This window comes from Osmerus eperlanus, chromosome 4 (genome assembly GCF_963692335.1).
Source record: "Osmerus eperlanus chromosome 4, fOsmEpe2.1, whole genome shotgun sequence".
In the NCBI taxonomy this organism is placed as follows: Eukaryota; Metazoa; Chordata; class Actinopteri; order Osmeriformes; family Osmeridae; genus Osmerus; species Osmerus eperlanus.
In genome coordinates this window covers 16082174-16106000 of record NC_085021.1, presented here as the reverse complement: position 1 = coordinate 16106000, position 23827 = coordinate 16082174, and the positions used below count along the sequence as shown (strand labels likewise).

The 23827-nt window shown below is 43.3% G+C and overlaps 1 protein-coding gene across 7 annotated transcripts in view; it reads left to right on the top strand.

Annotated features, from left to right (window-relative positions):
* Nucleotides 1–23827, top strand: part of LOC134019062 (voltage-gated potassium channel subunit beta-2) — a 41061-nt gene that overhangs the window by 2142 nt on the left and 15092 nt on the right. Inside the window, exons 1-3 of one of the 7 annotated variants that reach the window (XM_062459575.1) lie at nt 203–378; nt 5857–6003; nt 6410–6451. In XM_062459575.1, the coding sequence (XP_062315559.1) occupies nt 5927–6003; nt 6410–6451 (119 nt within the window). In that variant the 5' untranslated portion in view covers nt 203–378; nt 5857–5926. Of the gene's footprint in view, nt 1–202; nt 379–5856; nt 6004–6409; nt 6452–8990; nt 9622–17194; nt 18074–23827 lie in introns of those variants that run through there. The other 6 variants (XM_062459577.1, XM_062459576.1, XM_062459570.1 and 3 more) reach the window with 6 other exon arrangements.

The window sequence follows — 23827 nt, the reverse complement described above, 5'->3', positions numbered from 1 at the left end:
ATTGTGTGTGTTCATGCATACAGCGTGTGAAACATGTTCACTTGTGTGTGTTTGTGTACAGAGGGATGGGGGAGGTAAAGCGAGACGCTCCTCCTTCATGACTCTCATTTACTCTCTGCACTTACTCACCATTCTTACGCCATCACATGGTTTCATTACCTCTCTTCATCCCTTCCCCACCACACACACACACACACTCAATCAGTCACTCAGAGCTATGCTGCTATCCACAAAGTCTGACTCCCTGGTTAAAGAGAGAAGAATCACAGCTAGCCTCATGTGGACATAATTGGTTCTCTTTCAGGTGATCTTGTCCTCCCTCCTCTTCTCCATCTTGGCTGGAAGTGAAACTGCTCTAGGCATCTGCAGAGGACTCAGGTGGGTGCTGAAACAACTTAATGGTAAATGGACTGCATTTATATAGCGCTTTTCTACCTTAGCGGTACTCAAAGCGCTTTACAATGTTTGCCTCTCATTCACCCATTCATACTCTCAATCACACATACCGACGGCAGCGAGCTACCATGCAAGGCGCCGGCCTGCCCATCGGGAGCAACTTGGGGTTCAGAGTCTTGCTCAAGGATACTTCGGCACATGGCCTGGGAGGAGTCGGGGATCGACTCCTCCTCCTTAATGACACCAGTGTGTTGTCTCCTTTAAAGCACTGGCATGTTTCTGGGAGACATATGGAGATGGAATGCTGCATATTTTGGCTTTAGAGCAAGTTGTCCTTGTAGGGTTCCTGTGTTTTTTTGTAGAAAAGGGATTTGTCATACCATTACATTCCCCTGACCTACTAGGCTATATTAAACACAGACAACAGTGTCTGGTGCAGCATGTATGCTCCTTTGTCAGAGATGCTCTGATCTGTCATATGTCCTCTGATAGCATAGACATTTCAAAATGGTTTATATTGCTGTACTTTATATGCTTATGGTGAATTAAATGCTCCTTTGTTCAAGGACAAACAACACCCCAGTTCTAGCCTATAGAATACTTTCTATAGTCTTTACAAGTGTGCCTGTAAATGCTGACTGTATTTCTAGAAGTTGTTGAGCATGCAGTTAAACACCGCAATTGGTACCAAGTGGTTGGTTTATTCAGCTTTTTTGCGCATTGGATGTGAGATTGGGATTCAGTCCAAATCTGGATTGCGACTGTTGCATTGTTTGGTGCAGTAAGCTGTTGAACACAAGGAGGACTGTGTGCGTTTTGATAGCCAAGTTCTTTGAAGAGAAAACAATTACCCTTCATTGATTACAAATCTCCATTATATTGTTTTCTCTGTATGGTTAGAAGCTTGGCACAAGGCAGTGGAGAGTTTGAAAAACCAGTAGCAGGTTGGTATAAATGGGGATATCTAGCCTATTCCTCAAGCCGTTTGGGTTTTGTTTGTTTGTCTGCATTGGATTGTGCTTAAAGTACTGTTGAATCCCGAGGCAAGTGTATTTGGCACAGCTGTTTGTAGTTTCATCAGAAGAGATATGATTTGGCTGTTGGTGCTCCACACACTTACAGGGACTGCTCTTTGAACAGTTCCACAATGCACCGGGTGAAGATGTAAGCGGGAAGTTTCGCGACCCGTACTCCTCACGACCGTTGCTCATTCTGGCAGATTGTACATTAAGGGCCCGCTGCACCTGGGGCCCTACAGACCCACTGGCTTATGACAGATATGAGATGATGGCACTATCCTTTTCAAGGAGCAACCATTAAAGCTAATGGGCTACATTGTGGGTCATGGATTTATTGTTCTCTAATGGGATGTAATTTTACCCCACTTATAGGGGAAGGTTTTTACTGCTTCCAGCAGTATGATGCAAGCTCCAGTAAGAATATAATTGACAGTGTAATGTATGTGAGGGTGTTATGTAATTCACTGTACCACATTTTGCCTGAATGGCAGGTGAAATGTATTAAAGTGTACATATAAAGTGACATTTAAGCAAGCCTTGCTGCTTGAAAATTGCTCTCCTGCATTGACTGTCATACCATCTCATCCCTCAGTGTTTTTCCTCTGGTGTCGCATGTCCTCTTGTTTCCATTTCAGTTAGCAACATTAAATATTGAGCAATGTGAAACAGAATCATGGACAATATAAAATGGTTACACAATTTTTTATTTGGTCAAAGTAACCAATGGCCACATTTTATAGCTACAGCTATAGCTCCATTCCTCAAAAATAATATTTGATGCTAGGATGGAACTAAAATGTACTGTAACTTCCATGTCTAGAATGTGTATTACTCATATCACTCTTGTTTTAACCACTGTACCATTTGCTAATGTATTAATTTAGTATTTTATCCAAAGTGACATACACAGGGGAATTTGACCATGCAACCTCTTGATCTATAGTCAAATGCTCTACCCCTGAGTGTGACCTATTCTCTCATAGCCTTTTTTTACTTACTCAAATATGACATCAGCTCTAACAAAGGTCCAAACCATCCTGGGATGCCATAGCTGCCCAGGGATAATGTGTAGGATTCAGTGTAGCCGATGTGATGCTTGTGTAATGATTTCCACAGGCCAGGATTACAGACCTTCTATGATTGATTTTGTACGTAAGTGAAGGGGAACAAATACCGTATAGAAGCATCTAGAACAATTGATGAAACATGGCATTATTGCCCTAACCATTCAGCCGTTCTAAACTGCCTTTGGGACTTGCAGTCTCTAGCCAGCCACACAAAAGACTCACCATATGCACATAGCATATGGAACTCATGGAACACATTTTGTAGAGGAGGAGATGGTACAGACTGTACAGACATATATCTCATAGGCGAGTGGTGCTGACCAAGCAAAAACTACTGTGGAAATTATATCAGTGCACCAGTCAAGTGCATACTGTAGGCACAGAGTGGCTTGTAATATCTTTGGCATTGCCCTGACACTCCTCTGAGACGTTACAGTTCCTCGTTACACGGCTCTGGGAGAGAAAAAAAGCACATTGAGGATCCTCTGAAAAGTATGTACTTTTGCTATTTAGACTAAATCTGATTTATCTGCAACTGTTCTAATGCAATCAGTGTATTGAAAGTGCAATATTCAGATTGATGTGGTCGCGGCTTGATCATAGTTGCATAAGTTCTATGTTAAAGGCTACACGTTGTACGTGAGTGATTTTTTTGCAGTTCACCCTCGAACTTCTGGTATCTCTGGAGAGTTTGTTGTTTGGAAGCATCCATCAATCCCAGTTGTATTTACACCCTTTCCCTGTGAGAATCACTAGCACGAGCAGCGTGTGAGACTTTCAACACTGCAGCTGATATTCACAGCTGTAAATTCGAATAAAGCGACGTCTTAGGCCGGAGTGATTACACAATTATCTGTGTCATAAATAAGCACACCATTGATTGGGATTATTAGATGTATCGGTAGACTCTGTATTGCTACATGAATTATTTCATGATCCAGGCTTTTCTCCCGGCAATGAAATGAAGTTCCTCAAGTCAGAGTTGCTGCGTGAGCATTCTCTCTCACAGGGTTGTTTATGGCTCCTACACCTCTCTCGCCTCGCTCGCTCTCGCTCTCGCTCTCTCTCTCTCTCTCTCTCTCTCTCTCTCTCTCTCTCTCTCTCTCTCTCTCTCTCTCTCTCTCTCTTTCTCTCTCTCTCTCTCTCTCTCTCTCTCTCTCTCTCTCTCTCTCTCTCTCTCTCTCTCTCTCTCTCTCTCTCTCTCTCTCTCTCTCTCTCTCTCTCTCTCTCTCTCTCCCTCCCTCCCTGCTTTCCACTCCCGTTCCTGCTGAGAGCAGATGATGATGGCATGAGGCAGCAGAAATGTGAGCTGAGGGTTATCCATCAGGCGTCCTCTCTCTGCTCACGGGTGAGCGCTACAGACATTCAGCAGATCTACTTGAATTTTCCCCCAGACGCACTGTCATTGCAGGGGAGCAAGCTGCAGAGCACCCTGTGTTTGGGTATCCTCGCTGTCGATGCTGCCCATCTTGCTGGTGTACTGTATTTCTTCTTCACGCAGTCCTATGCAATGGCATTGTCAGCCAATAGAGAATCTACCACTGTCTCCAAACTCAATTTACCTGAGATGTTCACAGCAGTGATAGGCTACTTTAGGTCAGGAAGGCAGCCACGTGAATAATACTCTGCAAATACATTGTTTTTCTGTGGCTGGGCTTTGTGTGTGTTACTCTATTCACGCCACTCATCTCTTTCTAATCTTTTACCAGCCATCCTGCAATGGTCACACAACCAACATGCAGTGGGTGCAAACACCCTCACTGCTCTCGGTCTCAGAGGGAGGACATAATGCACCTTCCTGCCTTCCTGCTTCCATTCCCTCATCATGTTGTATTGCAGTGTCTACACTGCTGGCTTTCATTTCTATCAGGAAAATTCCAATTGGCTGTTTCTCTGCTTTCCTGGCTATAAAGAGGACGGGAAGCAAGAGGCAGGAGCAGGTTGGCCTCCCAGGGCTCTCTGCTAGTGTGAACACACACACACATACATGCACACACACACACACACGCACATGCACACACACACACACACACACACACACACACACACACACAATCAAACAGCCGCAGAGCAGGGACAAAATGGAGAGGACACCTGGGAATGTGGTATTATTAGATCAGAAATCAGGTTACTGTCTCTTTTAAAATTGAATGCCCACTCTGCATTGGTTTCTATGCAAAAGAAGATTGACAAGGTGTAACATCTTGTTCTTGTCAGTCAGATGTCAAGTCGTGATTACAGTCTCTATTATTATTATTTTGTACCAACTAGTGTACAAGCAGATGCAGATAAACTTGTAAAACGACTCTAACACCCCCAATTCTTGAGGTCAGATCAGTCTAGTGTGAGCCATATCATATAAGTCCATAGGTGAAAGACCTCGAGGCCATCCTTAGCTGATGTCATTTCCTTGTCCCTCATCTGTGTCATCTGTGGTTGAATGAGTACACCATCTACTGGTCAGATTGCAGTATGGAATAGAGCTCATTCTGCGTTGCCTGAACAGTATTGTGTTTCTTCTTCACACACTATACTTATTAGAATAGTAGCACCCAGAGAGGGCACCCAATGGCATTCAAGGACATTGTGGACATTTTGTAATCCATGTGACCTATTTTCTCAGCTGAGTTGTGAATATCACCGTCAGCCATCTTGATGACTGCTGGATGGGAAAGGGCCACATCATTATTATTTCTGGGGACATTCCTGCCTTGAATTCAAAGGAGATTTAGAGGATGTCACCTTATAGTTTTTCCTGTACTCTATCACTGGTGTGTTCATGACCTGGTCCTTGGCTACACCACACAGAGTTTGATGAGCTGGAGACACAGTAAAAGCAGTCTTGTACCTTTTCCACAAGGACATGGTGAATATTGCATTTATTAGCCTACAGATCACCACAGACACAGACAATTGTTTAATGCCTTAAGTATTGCAGTTTCCCTCTGTCCACAGATAGGATGTATGAGGAAAATACAAAAGAAAAATCCAACTCATCTATTCCCCTAACTTACCCTTGTACATGTCCATCCGCTATGTAGAGACCGTGTACTGGGGTTTAAAATAACATAATCTCCAAAATGGATTGGGATGATAATCCAGTCATGCTGTAAAATACTTTATCAAGAAGAGATTTTTACATTTTGTAACATGATTGAAACGTGTGCCACATAAAACCTGGTAGCAGTAAATTTGGTGCAGTGATTACATTGTGATGCAAGGATAGGGTGAAATAGTTTGACATTAGAACCTTTTAGAATACAGGGTTGGATGTATTTTGCAATATAAGTGGATGTTCATTTTAGCTCTATTTGGACCGACGCTTTTCATGTTTTGCTAGAGAGGAACAAACTTGCTTTCTCTTCCATCACCAGGTGAGACGGGTGACAAGTGTCAGTGTGACCCCCACAGCAGGCATTGTTTGCTCCTCTTCACCTGGGACTCATGTATCCTGAATCCACCACAGACTCCCCAGCACGCCTCTCCCATAGACAACATGCCTCCCCAGGCATGATCTACAGGTAAGCTCAGTTTCACACGTCACATGCTACACACATCACACAGTCTCTTCACCTTACAGTAACTAACCATTCACATGCTGTAAAGATTTACATTAAGTCATACACAGTGTGGTTAGATTAAGTGATCTAATGTTCCACTCAGGCAAACATATTGTGTATATTAATCCACACAATCCCTGCCATCAAATACTGCTTGAGGTCATCCCAGTACCATATGTACAGTAGGTTAAAGCAAACCCATAACAAATAAGCTTTCATACAACTGAGCCTCGCATTTATTAACCCACCTCTCTCTCTCTCCCTCTCTCTCTTTCTCTTTCTTTCTTTCTTTCTCTCTCCCTCTCTCTCCCTCTCTCTCTTTCTCTCTCTTTCTTTCTCTCTCTTTCTCTTTTCCTCCTGTCTCAAGTGCACGGTATGGGAGCCCAAAAAGACAGCTGCAGTTCTACAGGTAGGCCATTTAATATGCTGCATCCTGCAGTAACATAAACTCTCAGAACCTGCAAACAGATCATACAATATGCTTTTGGACTAACACAAACATTCTGGTATTTTATTTCAATCTTATCCAGAAACCTCTCCCTTTACCAACAAACACTGGTTAAGACCTCTTGACACATTCTGACAGCAGAGGCTTTCCATAAAAATTCCATTACTGCACACCCCACAGTAAACCTATTGATATCAAGAGTTTTCTATTTAGGTTTGAAGTGACATTGTTGGCCAATGGTCTACATTTAATAATAGATAGCTCTGTTTTTCAGACGAGCGTCTGAGAGGCTAAGCCATTGGTTATACAAACCTTTCCACAGAACACAATGCGTGTTCTGCCATCGTACGTAACACGTGTCCAAAAATAATGGTTATCTCTGCTGAGAAGGAATATGTTGTGCGTTTTCACGGATGGAGATTCTTGACTACGGCCTCATTTACAATAGTTTTTAACTACTGTATGTAGCAACATCTAGTAATATTGAGCTAGATAGGTATCAATAACAGACAAAATAATTTTAACTGCACACCAACGTTCACACACACACACCTGTATTTCTATTTCAAACCTTGCTTTGCTACGCGCATTTGTGTAGCCGCAACTATGTACTGTGAGCGAGTTTGTGTTTTACACACACATACTATACATTCACACATACACACAGCTCTTTGACAAGCAAAAAGGGCTTTTAGTATTCTTTCTCCTGGTTCAGACAATCAAAAGCTTTTAGTGCCAGGCTACCTAAATAATTTACTTCCGGGAGTATTTGCTGGGGTTTGCAGAACAAACCCAGCCTCTGATTGGCACAAAGCGGACTTCCTGTGTACCATGTAATACAAGGGGCGTGGCAAGTGGAGAGAGACTGTTACTGGTATGCTGCCTGAACCTTCCCAGACTCTTAGAGCAGCAGTTTCAGACTGCTTCATGTCTGTCCAATTTAAGGGATAAAGTGCATCCTCTTCACAAACCTGGCCACCCTCAGCCTCCAAAATGAGCAGCGTGGTCCAGAACCCCTACATGAGCCGGACTCCCAGGTCCAGGGTAAGTGGAAGACAGACAAGCTCTAAAGTTGGGAAGAAGGAATTGATGAAGGAAGGAAGGAAGGGAGGGCTGCATGGATGGATGGATGGATGCTGCATGGAGATGCTGCCCCTGAACTGTGAACCCTACCCTGTGACCTGCACAGTGCCCTGGGCAGGGACAGCAGGATGCTGAAGGATGGTCTGATCAGATCTTTGCAGGGATAGCAGCTCTATCCCTGCAAACCTCAGTCGAAGCCGCGTGATGCTCTTTTCTATCTTAGTCATCAAGACGGAGGAGAGGAAGCTTCTGAAATATTGAGTAGCTCTGGATCCACTGTAGAGGTTGCAGCTGGTGGGGAAAATGGAGGCTGTCACGGAGAGAGAAATACTTAACTGTAGACATTGTGGAGAAAGGAGTCATTAAAATGGGCTTGTATAGTTTTTTTTCCCTGTTAAATTGCACCTTGGTACTGATTTAGGACAATGGCATGATGTTCCGTATTCTGTAAGGCAAGATCTGTGTTTTACTTGAACACACATGTTCTATTCAGAGTGTTCACAGGGGACATGACTAATCCCGATTGGTTATACTGTCGCATCTTTTGGTCTGGATTATGTGCTTAGTCATAATCCTTAAACATCCTTACACTTACTTTTATTGTGGTGATTTGATAAATTGAACTGTTTGAGCATTTACGTTGTGTGACCACAGATTCTGTGAAGATTGCTTGGGGGATTTTAGTAAATAGAAGGCATTTAATGTTTTTGTTATAGCAATATAAAGATGTGGCTTTTCATAAACCAATTTTACATTTAGACTTATTTTCATTCATGGTGTTAGTGTGGTCACAGAATGGACATTTGTGGTTCACCTTTGGTTCTCCATACTGGAATAGTTCATCCTTGGTAACACTCATCTCTCTTGCACTATCTATTTTCTGACAACCCCAAGTTAGAAAACAGCTTTAGCTTATTGGGAACTGGACTCAATTCAAGAAATATATCACTCAACGCATCCCTGCTCTGCCACCAGAAGTGGCGAAGAGCAATGCCCGCCTCGTCCCAACATTCCCTTTGGCATGCCACAGCACCCTCAAACTGTTGTTACTGCCACCGGATATGCCTCTGTGCATGCAGATGGGTCACAACGTTGAGAACACCTTAAACACACATACACAGACAGACACACACACAGGCACACACATACACATACAGACACACATACTATTTCAACAATCTATGGACACAACCGGTAAGCCCCATCCCAATCCGTTTTTCAAGCAGCCATTGTTAGTGTCTCACAATGGGGTTAGGTGGAAGTGTGTGTGTGTGGGGGGGGGGGGGGGGGGGTATGGGGATGGTGAGAAGCGGCTCTGATTACAGGCTGATGCATGGGGCTTTGTGGTTGGGGGTTGTCCTGTCACCCGCCCTCCCACTCAGAGCCAAGTAACAGGTGCTATTTAAACCCACATCTCTGTCACACTCCCATCGAGCTTCAGCACCATCGATACGGCACCAACACTTGCTGCGTCCGTCTTGTCCGTCTGCCTGTCTCTCTGTCCACTGGTCGGTCTCCTTCCTTCCCTGCTTGACACACCACCGGCCGTGGGCACACACCTGTGTGACCGTGGCTCTGACCGGGATTGGAACGAGCGCGCTGGGAATGTTTGCAAGCAGCCTGAGCGAGGTGCGAGGTGGCCATGCAGGCCGCCGCCTCAGTCGCCAGCTAAGTGGCCCTCCTGTTGACAACCTCCAGATGCCCAAGCCTGGAGGAGGAGGCGGAGGGGGCAGTGGGGCCCCACCTGGTCGGGACAGCGGAGGTATACGTCGGAGCAGCAGCATCAGTAGTGGCGGTGGCGGCACCGGGGGCAAGATGCTGTCCCTGTCGTCCATGAGCGAGAGCATGCGCAGTGGCCTGAGCTGCTTCCTGTCGGACCAGGCCCTGGAACAGGAGGAGCGGCAGCAGCGCAGTGACCAGCTGGCGGAATTACAGCGCCTCCGAGAGGTGCGCGCCGCTGCCCAACTGAAAAACCTGGAGGACTTCCTCAAGATGAATGCCGTCTCGCTACGGGAGTGTGTGTCCTATACCACGGGGATGAGGTACAGGTAAGTAAAGGTGTCTAGATGACCAGTTTGAACTGGCTTGATGGCTTGGCTGCTAAGGCTGGCCTAACATCTAAGGTTAATGAACTGGATGGTGGTGTTCAGACATGAGACTGAGTGGGGGTTACATTTGAAGACATTCAGATGTTCTCTGGGTTATGCCAAATTAGGATTTCAAGTTCCATTGAGTCTAAAGATCCCATGGAACCACATTGCAACCATCATTTGGCCATGTACCACTCAATCATATCCACGTTGGTTTATCTGACCACACCTCTCATCTTGCAATACTTGCAGGAAGTGAAATTATTTTTTCATCAACTGAACAGAGAGATCAAGTAACAAGAAGGTTATTTGTTATTTGGCGCAATTGTTGAGAAGTGTTTACTGGATAACTAAATTGATTCAGCTTTTGACCAATCATTAGTAAATGTCATTTCTGATAACACTGACGAGGAGCAGTGGGCTAACTACAATGGTCCTGTCTCAGAAACTAACAAATATGATGTAGTTATTGTTCCTTGAGGATATTTTTCATGAAGATTCAAAACATCAAGGTGTTTCCTGCTCTTGCCCAGTGACAGTGTTGAACTATTAGAGCTGTATTTGGATTTGTTTGTCCATCTTCATATTTGTCTCTACTCTGGCAATGTTGTTTTTCAGAGGGCCGGTCAAAAAATAGCGAGTCATTTTCGGAGTCTGATCATACCATGCAGTGGGTGCTGGCCAGGTTTCAGAATTTTCCACTGGATTAGTGAGCTCTCTATATCCTTCATTGGACGACTTTACATTGAAACAACTCCATTAACATCATTATGACACAGAATGAGGTTTAGAAGTCTCTGTGTTTATCAAAATATTTCCAGTTGCAGTGCTCGATGCTGTAGATGCATGTTATGTTAAGCTTAGAAGTCTGAAGTTGAATCACATCATCATCATCAATACTTTTTTAAAGGATGTTACATGTAATGCCGTTATTTTAATGTAACTGCTTCTTTCAGTGCAATTTTAAATAAGACATCAGTTTTATTATCTTTATGGAAAGCATGCCTTTGTTTATGGAGGCCATAAGTCATTTTTGCTTCAACCTCCAAAAGACAGATGTCGTTGTGTTTCATAAAAAGTGGTGTAGAGTATCACAAATGCTACTTTGTCTCTATGACAGCTCAACCCTTCATCTATGAAGGATTGCTCAACTATGACAAGTCAGCATGATATCATGTTACCAAGGTAATATTTTTTATGAGGCCACCGTTGACTTGGCTGGCTTGTGAGCAGTTTGTAGGCCGTCCTTTGAAGTCTGCCTCTACCAGGCTATAATTACTTTCTGTTATCAAGTCATCTCTGTAATTGGAGCTATAGCACAAGCGCTAAGTATATTTCTAATGCTGTCATCAGCTCTATATTGATAAATAATTGACAGCCATGCTGTGTTAACCTTTAAATATATATATATATATGTGTGTGTGTGTGTATATATTGGGTAACTGTTCTTCAAGACAACAAACTATTTTATGTTTTTACAGTATAATGAATCTTTGATGATTCATGCTGAGACAATTTCATAAGTCTTCACACTATGCTAATGTATAGTTCTGTATATATTATTTTAATTCCATATAGTAGTTTATTCCTACCTCCTATGACAAAACTATGAAATTAGAAAACATTATTTTGATTCTCCAAGTACTTTCTTTTCAAAATGCTGTCAGGTTTGATGAATTGCAACTACTCTCCAGCAGATGGCAGTATGTACAAAGGCCATGTTCAATGGGTCCGACTTTCCAAATATTTAGATCAGATCAGCGTTATATTTTGTTCTATCACCCCTTGACCTCCAGTTCCCCTCACTACAAACATCACATGCTATACTCATAATTTATAACAAGGTGTGCATTATAAATAAACAGAACACATTGTGGAATGTAAAATGGCCCTGCCTAGGACTGTATGAATGACTTTTTGCTTTATGTTATACATGAAACATACACAACAGTATATACTATGAGTGTCATCCTTTCCTCATCCTCATGGAAGAGCTGACAATTCCTTCCACTTTTCTTCTCTACTTGGTCTTTGATTAAAAGCTCCAGCTCTTTTCCCCTCCCCCCCACTGTGTTTCCCTTTCATTTTTAAATGGCTGATTGGCCTCTGGGGAGAATATTTTGGATTGAATTGAATTAGGGAGATACTCTTAGACACACTTACATAACACAATCTAAAATAACACATTGGGGGTATATGATTTTTTTCTAGCGTGAAGCAAATCGAAACATCACTGTGTGCTTCTCTCCCATCCCAAAATAACCTGAACAGGTTAAACAAGCTTCTTTTGAAGATATGTACTTCTAATTGCATGTTAGAGCACCGTCAGTAATATGTCACACATTGTCACACATTATCACCCATCATATCAACAGTTATTGCTAAAATGACTATTGACTATCTGTTCATATTTCCTGTAATAATTGTGGATTTTGGACTTATGTTCAAACGGACCTGAGTGATCAAGGTATTGATCAGCACACATGATTCAGTATTGATAAACTAGTCTGATGATACCTTTTGATTCAAACAGTTGGAACCTGAGAGTGGCATGTTAGGGGGAAAACCGTGATAACTCTACTTGATGATTACAGATTATCAGCAACTCTGGTTCAGGTATCAACATTTATATAATCAATATGCAAAAAAGAAAATAGTAAAATATGACAATGAAAAGAAAGTTACATATTTGTATTAATATCCACATTTGGACTTTCCAAGATGTTAAGGACAGCCATTCCTAGGCTCTAACCCTTTACAGGAGCTGTCTCCAGTTAGACAGATGTCTTTAGTGCCCAAACCCTCAAGGTCTGTCTTACAAAAACCTTGGAACGTAATGAGGCACTGGCTGATAGCAAAGCCATTCAACGTCCTGATAACCACGCAAGCTGGCTAATGGTGCCCTGGGCTGTTCGTTGCAAGGCAAAGCCTTCTGTGTGTGCATGTGTGTTTTTTGTGTGTGTTTCTACTTACGTATGCACACTAGTGTCTGTGTACAGTATGTATACTTTATGAATTCCCAGCACTTCCTTGCGGTACGTTGGACTGAAGCTGCTGAGTCCAGTGACTAGGACAGGCATGGCTGGCATTGTTTACCCCCAGTCAACCCCAGGCCCCTACAGAGGAAAATCTATTTATGGCTCTGAATTTGTGAGATCTCCGCGCAACCCTCCCACAGCTGTGAGGGTATACGAACATGCATGTGCTGGGATGGGAATTGGCCAGGAAGATGCACTGATATGGACAGAAACACTGTGTCAGATTAGGTTGATGTTAGAACTAGAGTGCAGGGTCAGTACACTTAACTGTTCACACACTAGTAACAGACTGAGGAAATGTTCATGTCTCCCTTGCTCTGAGCCACTTTGCTGGAAGGTGTACTGTGTGTTTTGCTCCTCAATTCTGGCTGCTGGTTGAGTAGTAAACAAAACGTTTTCCTCCTATCCCATTGTTTAAAAGTATTTTCCTCAATGTGGCATCCCACTTGTGATTTAAGAAGTGAAGTGTTTATCAACCTTTCACCCAGACTCGCCCTACACAATTAAAACCATGTCACTGAGGATCATCCTCCATATTGAACGAAGTTTAGCCAGCCGACTGAAACCAAGTCTCAAGTTTGATCCTAAACATTGATCCAGTTCTATATGATCTATACACCCCAGGCTTATTGTAAAGAACTGACATTTACTGTCTGTCAGTTTCAATATACACTTGCAAAAGGAGTAAGCATGTGGCTCTCTGTTTACCTTCATTGGTCGTTTCTTTACTAGGCATGTCATAATATCTTTCTGACTGGTGAGGCACACACAGCCCAACTGTGTAATTCTGGTAATGTAGCGAGCGCAAGACAGCTCTCTTCCTCTTCATCATTACAGGTTCCAAAGTTGTGCTCTCAGTGCTCTCTGCATGCAGTCAAGATGATCATTATTAATTCAGCAGATTTTTGAAACTGTAGCTTAGGAAGATCCTACTTTAAATGTAGCTCACAAATGGCTAGCATACTTCAATAACATGCAGCAGACCTACGACAATGGGAATCAAAGAGGATAACTGAGGCTTGACAGATGAAATCTGCCTCCAGTGTTTGAAGCTGTGAAGAACCAAAACGAGCAAGCCATGTGGAATTAGCACTTATGGTTCAGAATCAGCCACTGGAAAAATAAATTGTATTTACATGCGATCTCCAGCCTGTTCAAACCACCATGTTCTCCTTCTGATGTTCTTCATTTCAAAGTTATTAATGGATTGATGTCTTCTATATTTAAAGTTGCACAGTGACCCCTCTCATATTTTATGTGAGTGATGAATTGTGTCTGTTTATCAAACACTACTCACTGCAGGAAGGGAAGCACAATGACAGGCAGACCAAACTGTGGGCAAACACTAATATTTAGTAAGCATAGCTCACTGGAGAGTAGATTAGAGAACACAAAAGATCTTCCTCACCCAGTAAGATAACACACAGGATATTGCTAAGGAGAACTGGTGGAGCCTATATTGCTCAACTCACAGTTATTCTCTCTATTGTGTCCATGTTCCAGTGTCCAGCCTGGTGAGAGTCTTGGAAAAAATAAGCCCTGCACCAGCAGATGCAGTATGCCTTACACCCACACAGGGATTTGAGCCACGGTTTGATTCATGACCCTTCCAGCCCCCCTGACATCCTTCCCACCTGGCAGCTGTTGCACAGGCAGATCTAACAGCCTCCTAACAGCCCTGCTCGCTCAGCTAATCATCACTGTGGTCATGTTAACCCCTCCGCCTTTACCAGACACCCCCCTGGCACCTGGTTGGAGATCTCAAGTTGGGTTAGGGTTTCCACTTGGGTTTGATTGACAACCCAATTACAGCTGCTGCTTGAGTCTAACAGGACAGTTTAATCCGCTGGTGTAATTATTTGTGCCCTGGCTGGCTTGCAGCCTTGTGACCTGTTATATTAGCTGACTGGCAGACTCTGAAGGGCACGCGAATGGACTGATGCAATGTACAATACATGCACATGCATAAATACTGTACAGAGTAGTATAATACAGTACTGTACACACACATACTGTATCATATCACAATAATGCTGTGAAATGACACTGACATGTTCCTCCCACACCTATAAAACAAATGTTGAAAGCTGTACTAGTTAAGGTTGAAGTTAGAGTTGAGGTGAGGATTCAACATTAGACGCAGCTGGCCTCAGCTTTCCATGTTGAGCTCATCACTGACCTCACACTTTCTCTCTGCCTCAGTTAATTTGGTCATTGGAGCTCCACAAACACTAAACACACATGTGAACACAAAGTCCCATACACATACAGACATAGACAAACTGCATGGTTGTAGTATGGACTAAGAGTGCAATGAAAATATTCTGTATACTGTATCTATCAATCTTCTCTGTGTGTGCGCGTGTGTGTGTGTGCTTGTCTGTGCGTTAATGCATGGGCCATTTGTGCAAGCGTGGCAGATTAGGTTAACATAATCACACCGATTTGCATAATGGTTTTGTCTTTTGCAAAGTGCGTGTGGCAAGGTTTAGATTTTTGAATTGACAGCCTCATCAGTATTTTGAAAGAAGGGAGAAAAAGAGAGATAGAGCTGGCAGCACAACAGAAATCAGTGTAGCCCTATAAGATTATGAAAAATATAATTCAATAATTGTACATCATCTAGCACAGACCATATAGTATGACCTATAGATACAGGGAGGAAGAAAGCCATTTTTGTACGTGAAAAAATCTGACATAGAAGGGTGTTGATTAGGCAACCAAAATTGTGCTGGTCTGTGTGAAATAAGAAATACACGTTATCAAAATGGATGTTGACACACTGCTTTCAAGGGACTTTATGGATGGGAGAGGGTCACACCAGTCAGTGTTTCTGCTAAAGTCTGGTTGAGTCAGGGTCGAGAACCCTGCACATTTAACGTTTGGATTGCACACATACTGTACACACATACACAAGCCTATCAAGCCTGCTGCAGAGCTGTTTTGTGTGCTATGCCACGTGAACAGTAAAGCTGCCGTTCAGTGAGAGTTAAGCTCTATCTCTTCCCCGTGGTAACTTTCATCCTGGAGAGAACAGTTCAGAATAAACTAATCCCAGCATTTAGAACACGGGGAGCGAGTGGTGCAGAGGGGAGGAGGTGATGGCAAGACAACACTGCTTTGAAATGTGTCTTTTTCAAAGTGAGGGGTTTTAACCGCACATGTGTTGACTGGGGGCCAAACCATCAATGGATGTCGGATTATACCTCAGAGCCTTACCATGTCACGCACGCTCAAACTTTCAACATATGATTGTTTCTTTAGTCTGCACTGGGATTTTAAGATTGCTAATTGCATGCATTTTCTCTCTTTCACACCTACAGTACACACACACATGAAAGATGAGCTAGTGGGCTTGGCAGGTCCTGCCTACTGTGATAGGACTGTAGACAGGTCCCAGGGATCTTAGTACAGCAAAGCTAGGAAAGGGGCTGTACAGCCACCCTCTGATCTTTACAATGGCTTCCCCTGGTAAGAGCCAGAGGCAAGGCCTGCTCCAGTGAGGGTTCCAGGTCCAGGGGACCGATGCATACTGGAACAATGCTCTCTCTCTGGATGGGTCCACGCCAACCTGTTTGGTTGTTTCACGTTTACTTGCTCTTATTTTTGCCAGCTTGGCCTTGAGGCTTTTCTAAATTTAGTCTTGCAATTTTGTCCCCTGTGCCAAGCACCCTCTACTGATTGGTGATCGGTTGCGGTGGGGTTGTTATGTTTACCTGAAATTGCCCTTCACAAAATCCAAGGCAGATTTTTGGCAGTTTTTGCATTGTGTTTGTTTCGAAACCATAAAACACTTGGTTGACATCCATTGCTATCAAATTGCAATCACACATGTTCTCCTGCTTAGGAGATTTTTTATTTTGTGACATTATGTATTATATCAGCTCTACTTGCCTATTTGTCATTGGCATGATGTTAAACAACTTATGTCAGTGATGCTTAATTGGAGATAAATGGCTCTCTGGAAACAAGGCAATGAGGGAAAATGTGTGTAAAACACTTCCCTGAATCACTCGTCACCTGAGACTATTTTGATACAGGTCAGGTTGCATAACCTGCATTCTGCCCAAGCCAACCGTAGCTTGGATACGTTAGACTTACAACCAGTCCTCCAACCACTGTTGCAGAGAGTCGACTGTATTTCGATCAAATCTGCAAAAAGTCCTAAAAGACTGAATGTTACAATACCTTTTTTTCTTTTCATGCACTCCCCATTTTCTATTTTCTCAGCTACTTTTATTGACGGCCATGTATAATCTAATTGAAGTAAGAAGTGAATGTTTCTTCTGATCTGCGTTGAAGACCATACTTCTTCACATTAACTGAGATCAGTCTCTGTTTGTCTCTTTCTCTCTCCCTCACTCTCCGACAACACTCCCTCCGCCCTCCTCTCCCTCTCTCTTTCACTCACTCTACATCCCCTCCCTCATTCTGCCTGCTCTCTTATTTATCACGTATAAAAGCAGTAGGTCATCACTAGTGAATGGTAACTCAGACAAGAGAGTTAGAGGATTCAACATGGAAGACAAAGGGCCAGATTACACATGCAGCCTTAGCTGAGAAAAACAGAGGCAAAGAAAAATAGAGAAGCAGTAAGAGAGAGAGGATAGGGAGGGGTTTGGCTCCTCACTAGGACTCGTGGAGTGCTACAGAGACACGCGTGATTGTGGTGTTAAAGTGTTGATGTGATTTGTCACCCTGGGTTGTTCTGGCGAGGCTGTGGCATGTGCTCCTGAGGGAGAGGGTTCCTGTGCACAGCGGCATCGCGCTGACTAGACAACATCGGACCTGAGCTGCAGCAGATCACCTCATCTCTTCCACTCTGCTTGTCCCCCCTCTCCTGTGGCATCCCGTCCTCTGAAGCACGGCTTTTGGAATTTCTAGCAGTTTGAACTTTTAGCTTTTTGGGGGGGGAAGTGGAAGACTTTGTGACTCTTTTGCAAAGGAGAATTATTTAGAACTGGGGTCTGATATTTCCTGACGTTCCTTTGAAAAGCCACAGTACCATTTGTGAACCAGTTGAAAGGGTGCTCAGGTGTTGACCCCTTATGCGCTATCTCGGACGTCTGCCGCCTCCGCGACAACGCCGTTTGACCAACTGGACATTCCATCTTAGTTTTCATTCACGCCGAGGCTGTCCAGCCGGACCCTTCATCTGACGCTATGCAGGTGTCGTTGGTGTGTACGGACCACCGAGGTGTTAACCGAAGCACGGAGGAAAGACTAAACCGGCAGAATGCCAACAGCCCCAACATGGGCACCAAGAGCAAGTTCCGAGCCGTGGCCATGGTGGCCCGCAGCCTTGGCCAGCTGTCAGTGCAGAACATGCCCTCCTCCAGCGACCAGAGCATACGCACCGGCATGAAGTATAGGTAGGAAATACCGTGAAGCATTCGTGTGATGACACAGTGTAGGTGTGGTAGGAGAGTGCTGAAGCATGCAGCTGCATTCAAGGCAGATTACTTAAGAAAGAGTAAGCTTTAATAAACTGTAGACCATCCTTGGTTCCTCAAAGGGTTATTGGACAACCCATGATAACAGATTTGAGTTGTAGGGTTGTAGAAATGCCACTCTGTGTTCCTACCCTCTTGTGAGTTTGACAGTACAGTGCAGAAGATGACAGTTTTACCTTGTGAAAAGGACATAATACCAAAGCACGTTGTGAGCATGATAACGATAAAACCGTCCTCTCACTGAACCCTTGTGTCAGGGGGCCGTGCCACCATGCTGCTTTGTGAAAAGACAAGGGATATTTGGAGAAATGTAAGCCTACAAATAGAGATGGAAGGATTCGGATCGTTCTGACTGCCTGGTTCTTACATGAATATGCAGAGCAGCATAGGCTAAGCATTTATCACACTGAATTAATAAATCCCATTTCTGACTTTGAAGTGGAAATAGAGATTAAAACATGCACACAGAATTACTGTAACAAACAAAGCAAACATTTCAGAAGGTAAAGACCAAAGGATTGAACGTTATAAAATCCCCAAAATACTGAGCGTCCCAATTCTACACAGGGCCTTTGAAGGTAATCTCAACCCAAACACCTTTTACTACTTTAAAGAATTACAACTATTTCCCAAGATACCATTCCTTCCTGCTTATCCACTATGTCATGTCTGTAATGGTACATCAAAAGCACTCTATAACCACTGCCCAGCATAATGTAATATACAGTTTTTCCCACTTTCCTAATGTGTAACACAACACCACAGAGGCATGCAGGGTCATCAGTTGAGCTAGCCATCAGTCTCTCCGCTCTCTTGATCCTGCAGACAATGAAGTCCATAGAATACACACACGAGAATCTAAAGATCAGTCTGGGAATGTGTGATGTGTATCTGTTCTACAAACAGAATATTGTCTTTTAATTTGATCAAACTTGCATTCACAGTGAGTTCACATCTTACACTGTTTCTGGGATTAATTTATAAATGCATACTATTCTTATTATGCAGTACGTTCAGGTGACAATAAGTAATTACAGTGTATGTCACTAAACCAAAAGGCCTCTTTGTTTGCTGAGAACCCGCAAGCATAACTTTGATTAATTATTTAAATCAAAAATATTTTCATACTCCATATTCACTCCCATACTGTAGTGTGTCAGAGTGGTTACAGTTAAGATCTTGTTTAACACACAGATGCACACACACACACACACACACACATATAAAAGCCATCATGTTTTACATTTGTATCACCATCTTTGCCATCCACCCATTGCAACACTGCACTGTAACTTCAATGGATCTACTTAATCAATCATATTAATTTAGTCAGAACACTGTTTATTGATGAAATGTTGCTCCTTCTCACAGTGTCTGTCTGTTTACTGTATGCTACAGTATCTACTGTAGTTAGAATAATGTGTAGGATCATGGTCATGTTTGTTCCACTGTAGAATGGTTTGTTTGTATTATGTGTGAAGTTTATGTATGTCTGTACGCATGCATGCACTGTATGTACTGTATGTTTATGTGAATGAAAAGGGTGTTCGATAGACCCTCTCGGTGAGGGCGGGTGGGGTTAAACTGTTCTTGTGTCAGTATGAATCTCCCTCACACCAGCCGGAGGAATAGAGAGAAGTCAGTAGCTCAGATTAGTATTTCACTAAAGATGCTATAGAGCCAAGGGGAAACTGGGCAACCATAGAGCCACACACAGTCCCACACAGATACAGACCCACAGCCAGTAGGCACACACACACAAGCACAATGTTATGCATTTGCAAACCTTTACCAATAGAAGACAGCAAGCCAAACATGATAAGGTCCTTCATATTTCTCTAAGTTGGGCAGAATGTGAAGGTCAGACATGTGTCTAACTGAAATTTCGTAAATCGGTGTGGGCGGTTCCTGCTGTGGTGGTCTGACAGGCTCTCACAGGTGTGCCCAGGCAGACTGAGTGTCCCCAGGCACACACTCAGGCTCTTGAGTCCTCTGTCTCATGGGGGTCTTATGTAGAATAATTCAGGGATTATCCTGCTCTGCCCCACAGGTGTGTATGAGAGAGAGAGAGAGAGAGAGAGAGAGAGAGAGAGAGAGAGAGAGAGAGAGAGAGAGAGAGAGAGAGAGAGAGAGAGAGAGAGAAGGGCTTGCAAGGTTGATAAACTGAATATGAGAGTCTGAATTGTATACCTTTTTTTTAGGTGGGACCGGGAAAAATGAGACTGACATTGTCGTCAATATAGTGACTGTGAGAGAGTCTTTGACTCCTTTCAGTCAGGAGAAGTAGACACAAGTACACTTCTTGCAAGAGTTGCATTTTACTTAATTTTAGTGGTGTCTTGCGAGGCCAGTGAGTGGCACAATGAAGGTGAAAAATGATATAGAAAGAGACAAAAAGGACGGAAAACAGACTAACTTCATCTTCCAAACGATATGAGACAAGCTGATTACGTAAGTAGTCAGTAGTTGTCAACGCGTTCTGGCTTTCCAAATCTTTTCCTGCATGAGAAACCCTGGATGGACAACAACACACAGCCTTGTTTTTGTTACGTAACTGCACTGTCTGTCTGAGGTACAGAGAGAGATCATCTAAGGGGGGCAGTGAGAGAGTGTTGGTAACAGAATGGAAGCACAAGTCTGTGCACCAGGCTAAGAGGAAGAGCCCCTGGCCACACTACACTACAGAAGGGCTGGGATTGCTGCTGCCTGGGTTCCTGCCACTGCTGGGCAGCATGCTGGATCTGTTTGGATCTAGATTGGAAGGAAGGGATTGAGATGCAATAGAAGGAAACATTTGAGAAACTACTAGACCTTTTTGTTACGATTTTGACAGAGCCTCTTTCACACAAGCACATGAATGGTTTGAGGAAGCAGATTTGTTGATGACCTCTTTTTATCATTTACTCTGTGATCACACAGAGCATTGTGTGTCTGTACAAGGCATCCACACAACCTTTAAATGTCACGCCTATCTAACCTTGTTATTCATTTGCCTTATTACTCAAAGCCCAGCATATACACACACACACACACATCAATTGTCCTTGAATTGCTGTACTGGCCTTGGTTGTGTACACTATTGGAAGTCCATATAAGGCAAGAATGAGAGAGGAATGAGGAATCACATTGATTTCAAAATTTCCCAGACTGCTATTAAAAGATACTTTTTATTTCAAGATGCAAAGTGTTGCATTTGGGAATAGCAAAGGGCAATGTCTGTACCTCAGTAACCCCCGGGCAGTGTCTAGGTCCTTAGCATCCCTGATGTTTTACGCGCCTCAAGCATCTCCCCTCATCCTCCATGTGTATCTGATGTGAATTCCTTTATTTCTGTGTATTTTTCCTTCTCTCTCTTCATGTGTCATGTCATGTAAAGTTAACATGGACAGTGCACCGGCGCCATATACAGAATAAGAGCGACACATGTTTTTTGATAGACGTGTGGTTTGTCAGATGAAGGAGGCGTATTGTTTCTGGTGTGTGAACCAACCTTTTTGATTGATATATAACCACATGTTGCTCACGATCACGGCTGCATCTCTCCTCTACTGTTCCTGGCCTGTCATGTGTAAGGGAAACAGCTGGATTAACAGCGCTGCCCTCTTGGTGTGGCTCGGCCTTTAGGGTGTAACTGTGGGTGTGGGTGTGCATGTGTATGTGCTTGTGCAGTTGGGGAGTTGAATACTGGTTCTGGAAGTGTTCAATTATTATAATGTCTGATTGATGGAAATGGAACCATGCATATATTTCATAATTTTTGTTCTTGAGATTTGCACTGACAAAGAATTGCCTGCAATAAAAAAAAAATAAAAAAAATCAACACTGCAGATCACTGTGCACTCTATAGAGAGCGAGTCCACAATGTGCTGTGGTTCTTCCATAGTTCATCTGACTTTTGACATGTGTTTGGAACAATAATGTCTGAGAAAAATTGCTTACTCGTCCTCGTTGTAATGCATTGCAGCAGCATGTTAGTGTATGGTATGTTGTGTAATGCACAGTCTAGCCTACCATTACACTTGCTGCAACATGGCTTAGTAGTGCAAGTGGATGCTACTTGCGTTGAAAGCTTTTTTGATGTGCTTTGACAGGTCTTGTCAAATGTCCATTAATGATGGGTTTGTGTCAGTAGTAACACACATATTCTCTCATGGAAGGTTATTGATACGGTAATATGACTGAAGTTTGCTATCTGACTCAGAGCAAATACAATACTGTTGTGTCCTGTAAGTGAGGATGTGATCTTCATGCGTGTGCACCATGTGTGCTGGAGAGTGTGTGTGTGTGTGTTTGTGCACATTTGATTGGTTATTGTACATTACATTTGACTTGATAGTGAAGTGGCCCAGAAGGAGGTTAATTGGCTTTGCGCTTGAGTGTGATCACTGGGAAATGGGTCGGTGATTTTCCAAGCACAGCTAGCATGTTATTGGCTCCTGCTGAGGAGATCGCGTTCATGGCTGCATAACGGGACATGCTGACAGCATGCCTGCTGTCAGCACCCAATAAAAGGTCCTCTCATACCAGCCATGGCCAAATACAGCCCTGGCCTTCAGCAGACATTCACCTCAGGCCCAGTCTCATGAACCCACCAGCACCACAGTGTTAAAGAGAGACAGGGTTATTTACTACTAGAATGATGACTCTTAAACTGACCTCTTGTGTCTGTGCTTTTGATTGATGATCGACTGTCACTGGTGACATGTTTTACTAGTTTGCATGAGATTTTCCTTTCATGTTTTAAAGATTCCAGTATATTGCAGAGATTGTGTGTGGATGTGTGTGTGTGTGTGTGTGTTTATTCTTCACCTGTCACATGCACCATATCTTTGTACCCTTGACCTGGTGAGTGTTGATAGAAAGAGCATATGATGTTCCTACTTGCCTTCATGTGAGTCTTCAACAACAACATGACACTACAGACTGACCCTCAACATTTGCTCCACACTCCAGCCTTGTTTGAGGTCATTCAACATGTCGGTCGGTGAAGTTCATTTAACATGCTGTTCTAGTGAGTCTATGACAACCATCTGTTGGCAAATGTAGCTTTAATTAGAAAAGCAAAATCTTTTATGAAACATGTCGTGCAATAATGCTATAATGGTTGGCAAATCCCATGAGCAGCTTCTGACTGCCTGTCTGCAGTGCTACTTGTGTAGGCCTGGACTCCTAAAGCCTGGGCTTTACTCTTTGGAGTGATTCCAGCCAGCAGGTGGTCTGGTTCACCTTCACCATCCAGCCCCCCGCCAGTAACCCAATCTAGACCCAACAGTTAGAAATGAATCACCAGACCAGTGCGCTTAACAGAACACAACCATCCCGCTAATTTGCTTTTGTAGGGGGTTTAATATTAGGCCAAACAACCTAAACTATTTCCCTATGTTTAAAGGAAGAGGGGAAACTGAAGTGTATTAACATCAACCAACTACAGTAAGTTACACAGTGAGGTGTGAGACCCATCTAGTAGAGACGTCCGGCAACTCCATATTTGAGTGTATGAGAGGTGGGGGCAGGATGACACCCAGCCTCACAATTTAATTACCTGATTGCCCCAGTAGCTTAAAGTGCCTTTCAGAATCAGAATCAGAATGAGTTTTATTCGCCATGTAAGTTTACACAAACAAGGAATTTACTGTGGCAGGAAGGTGCATCGAGCTGAAGGTGACATTGGTG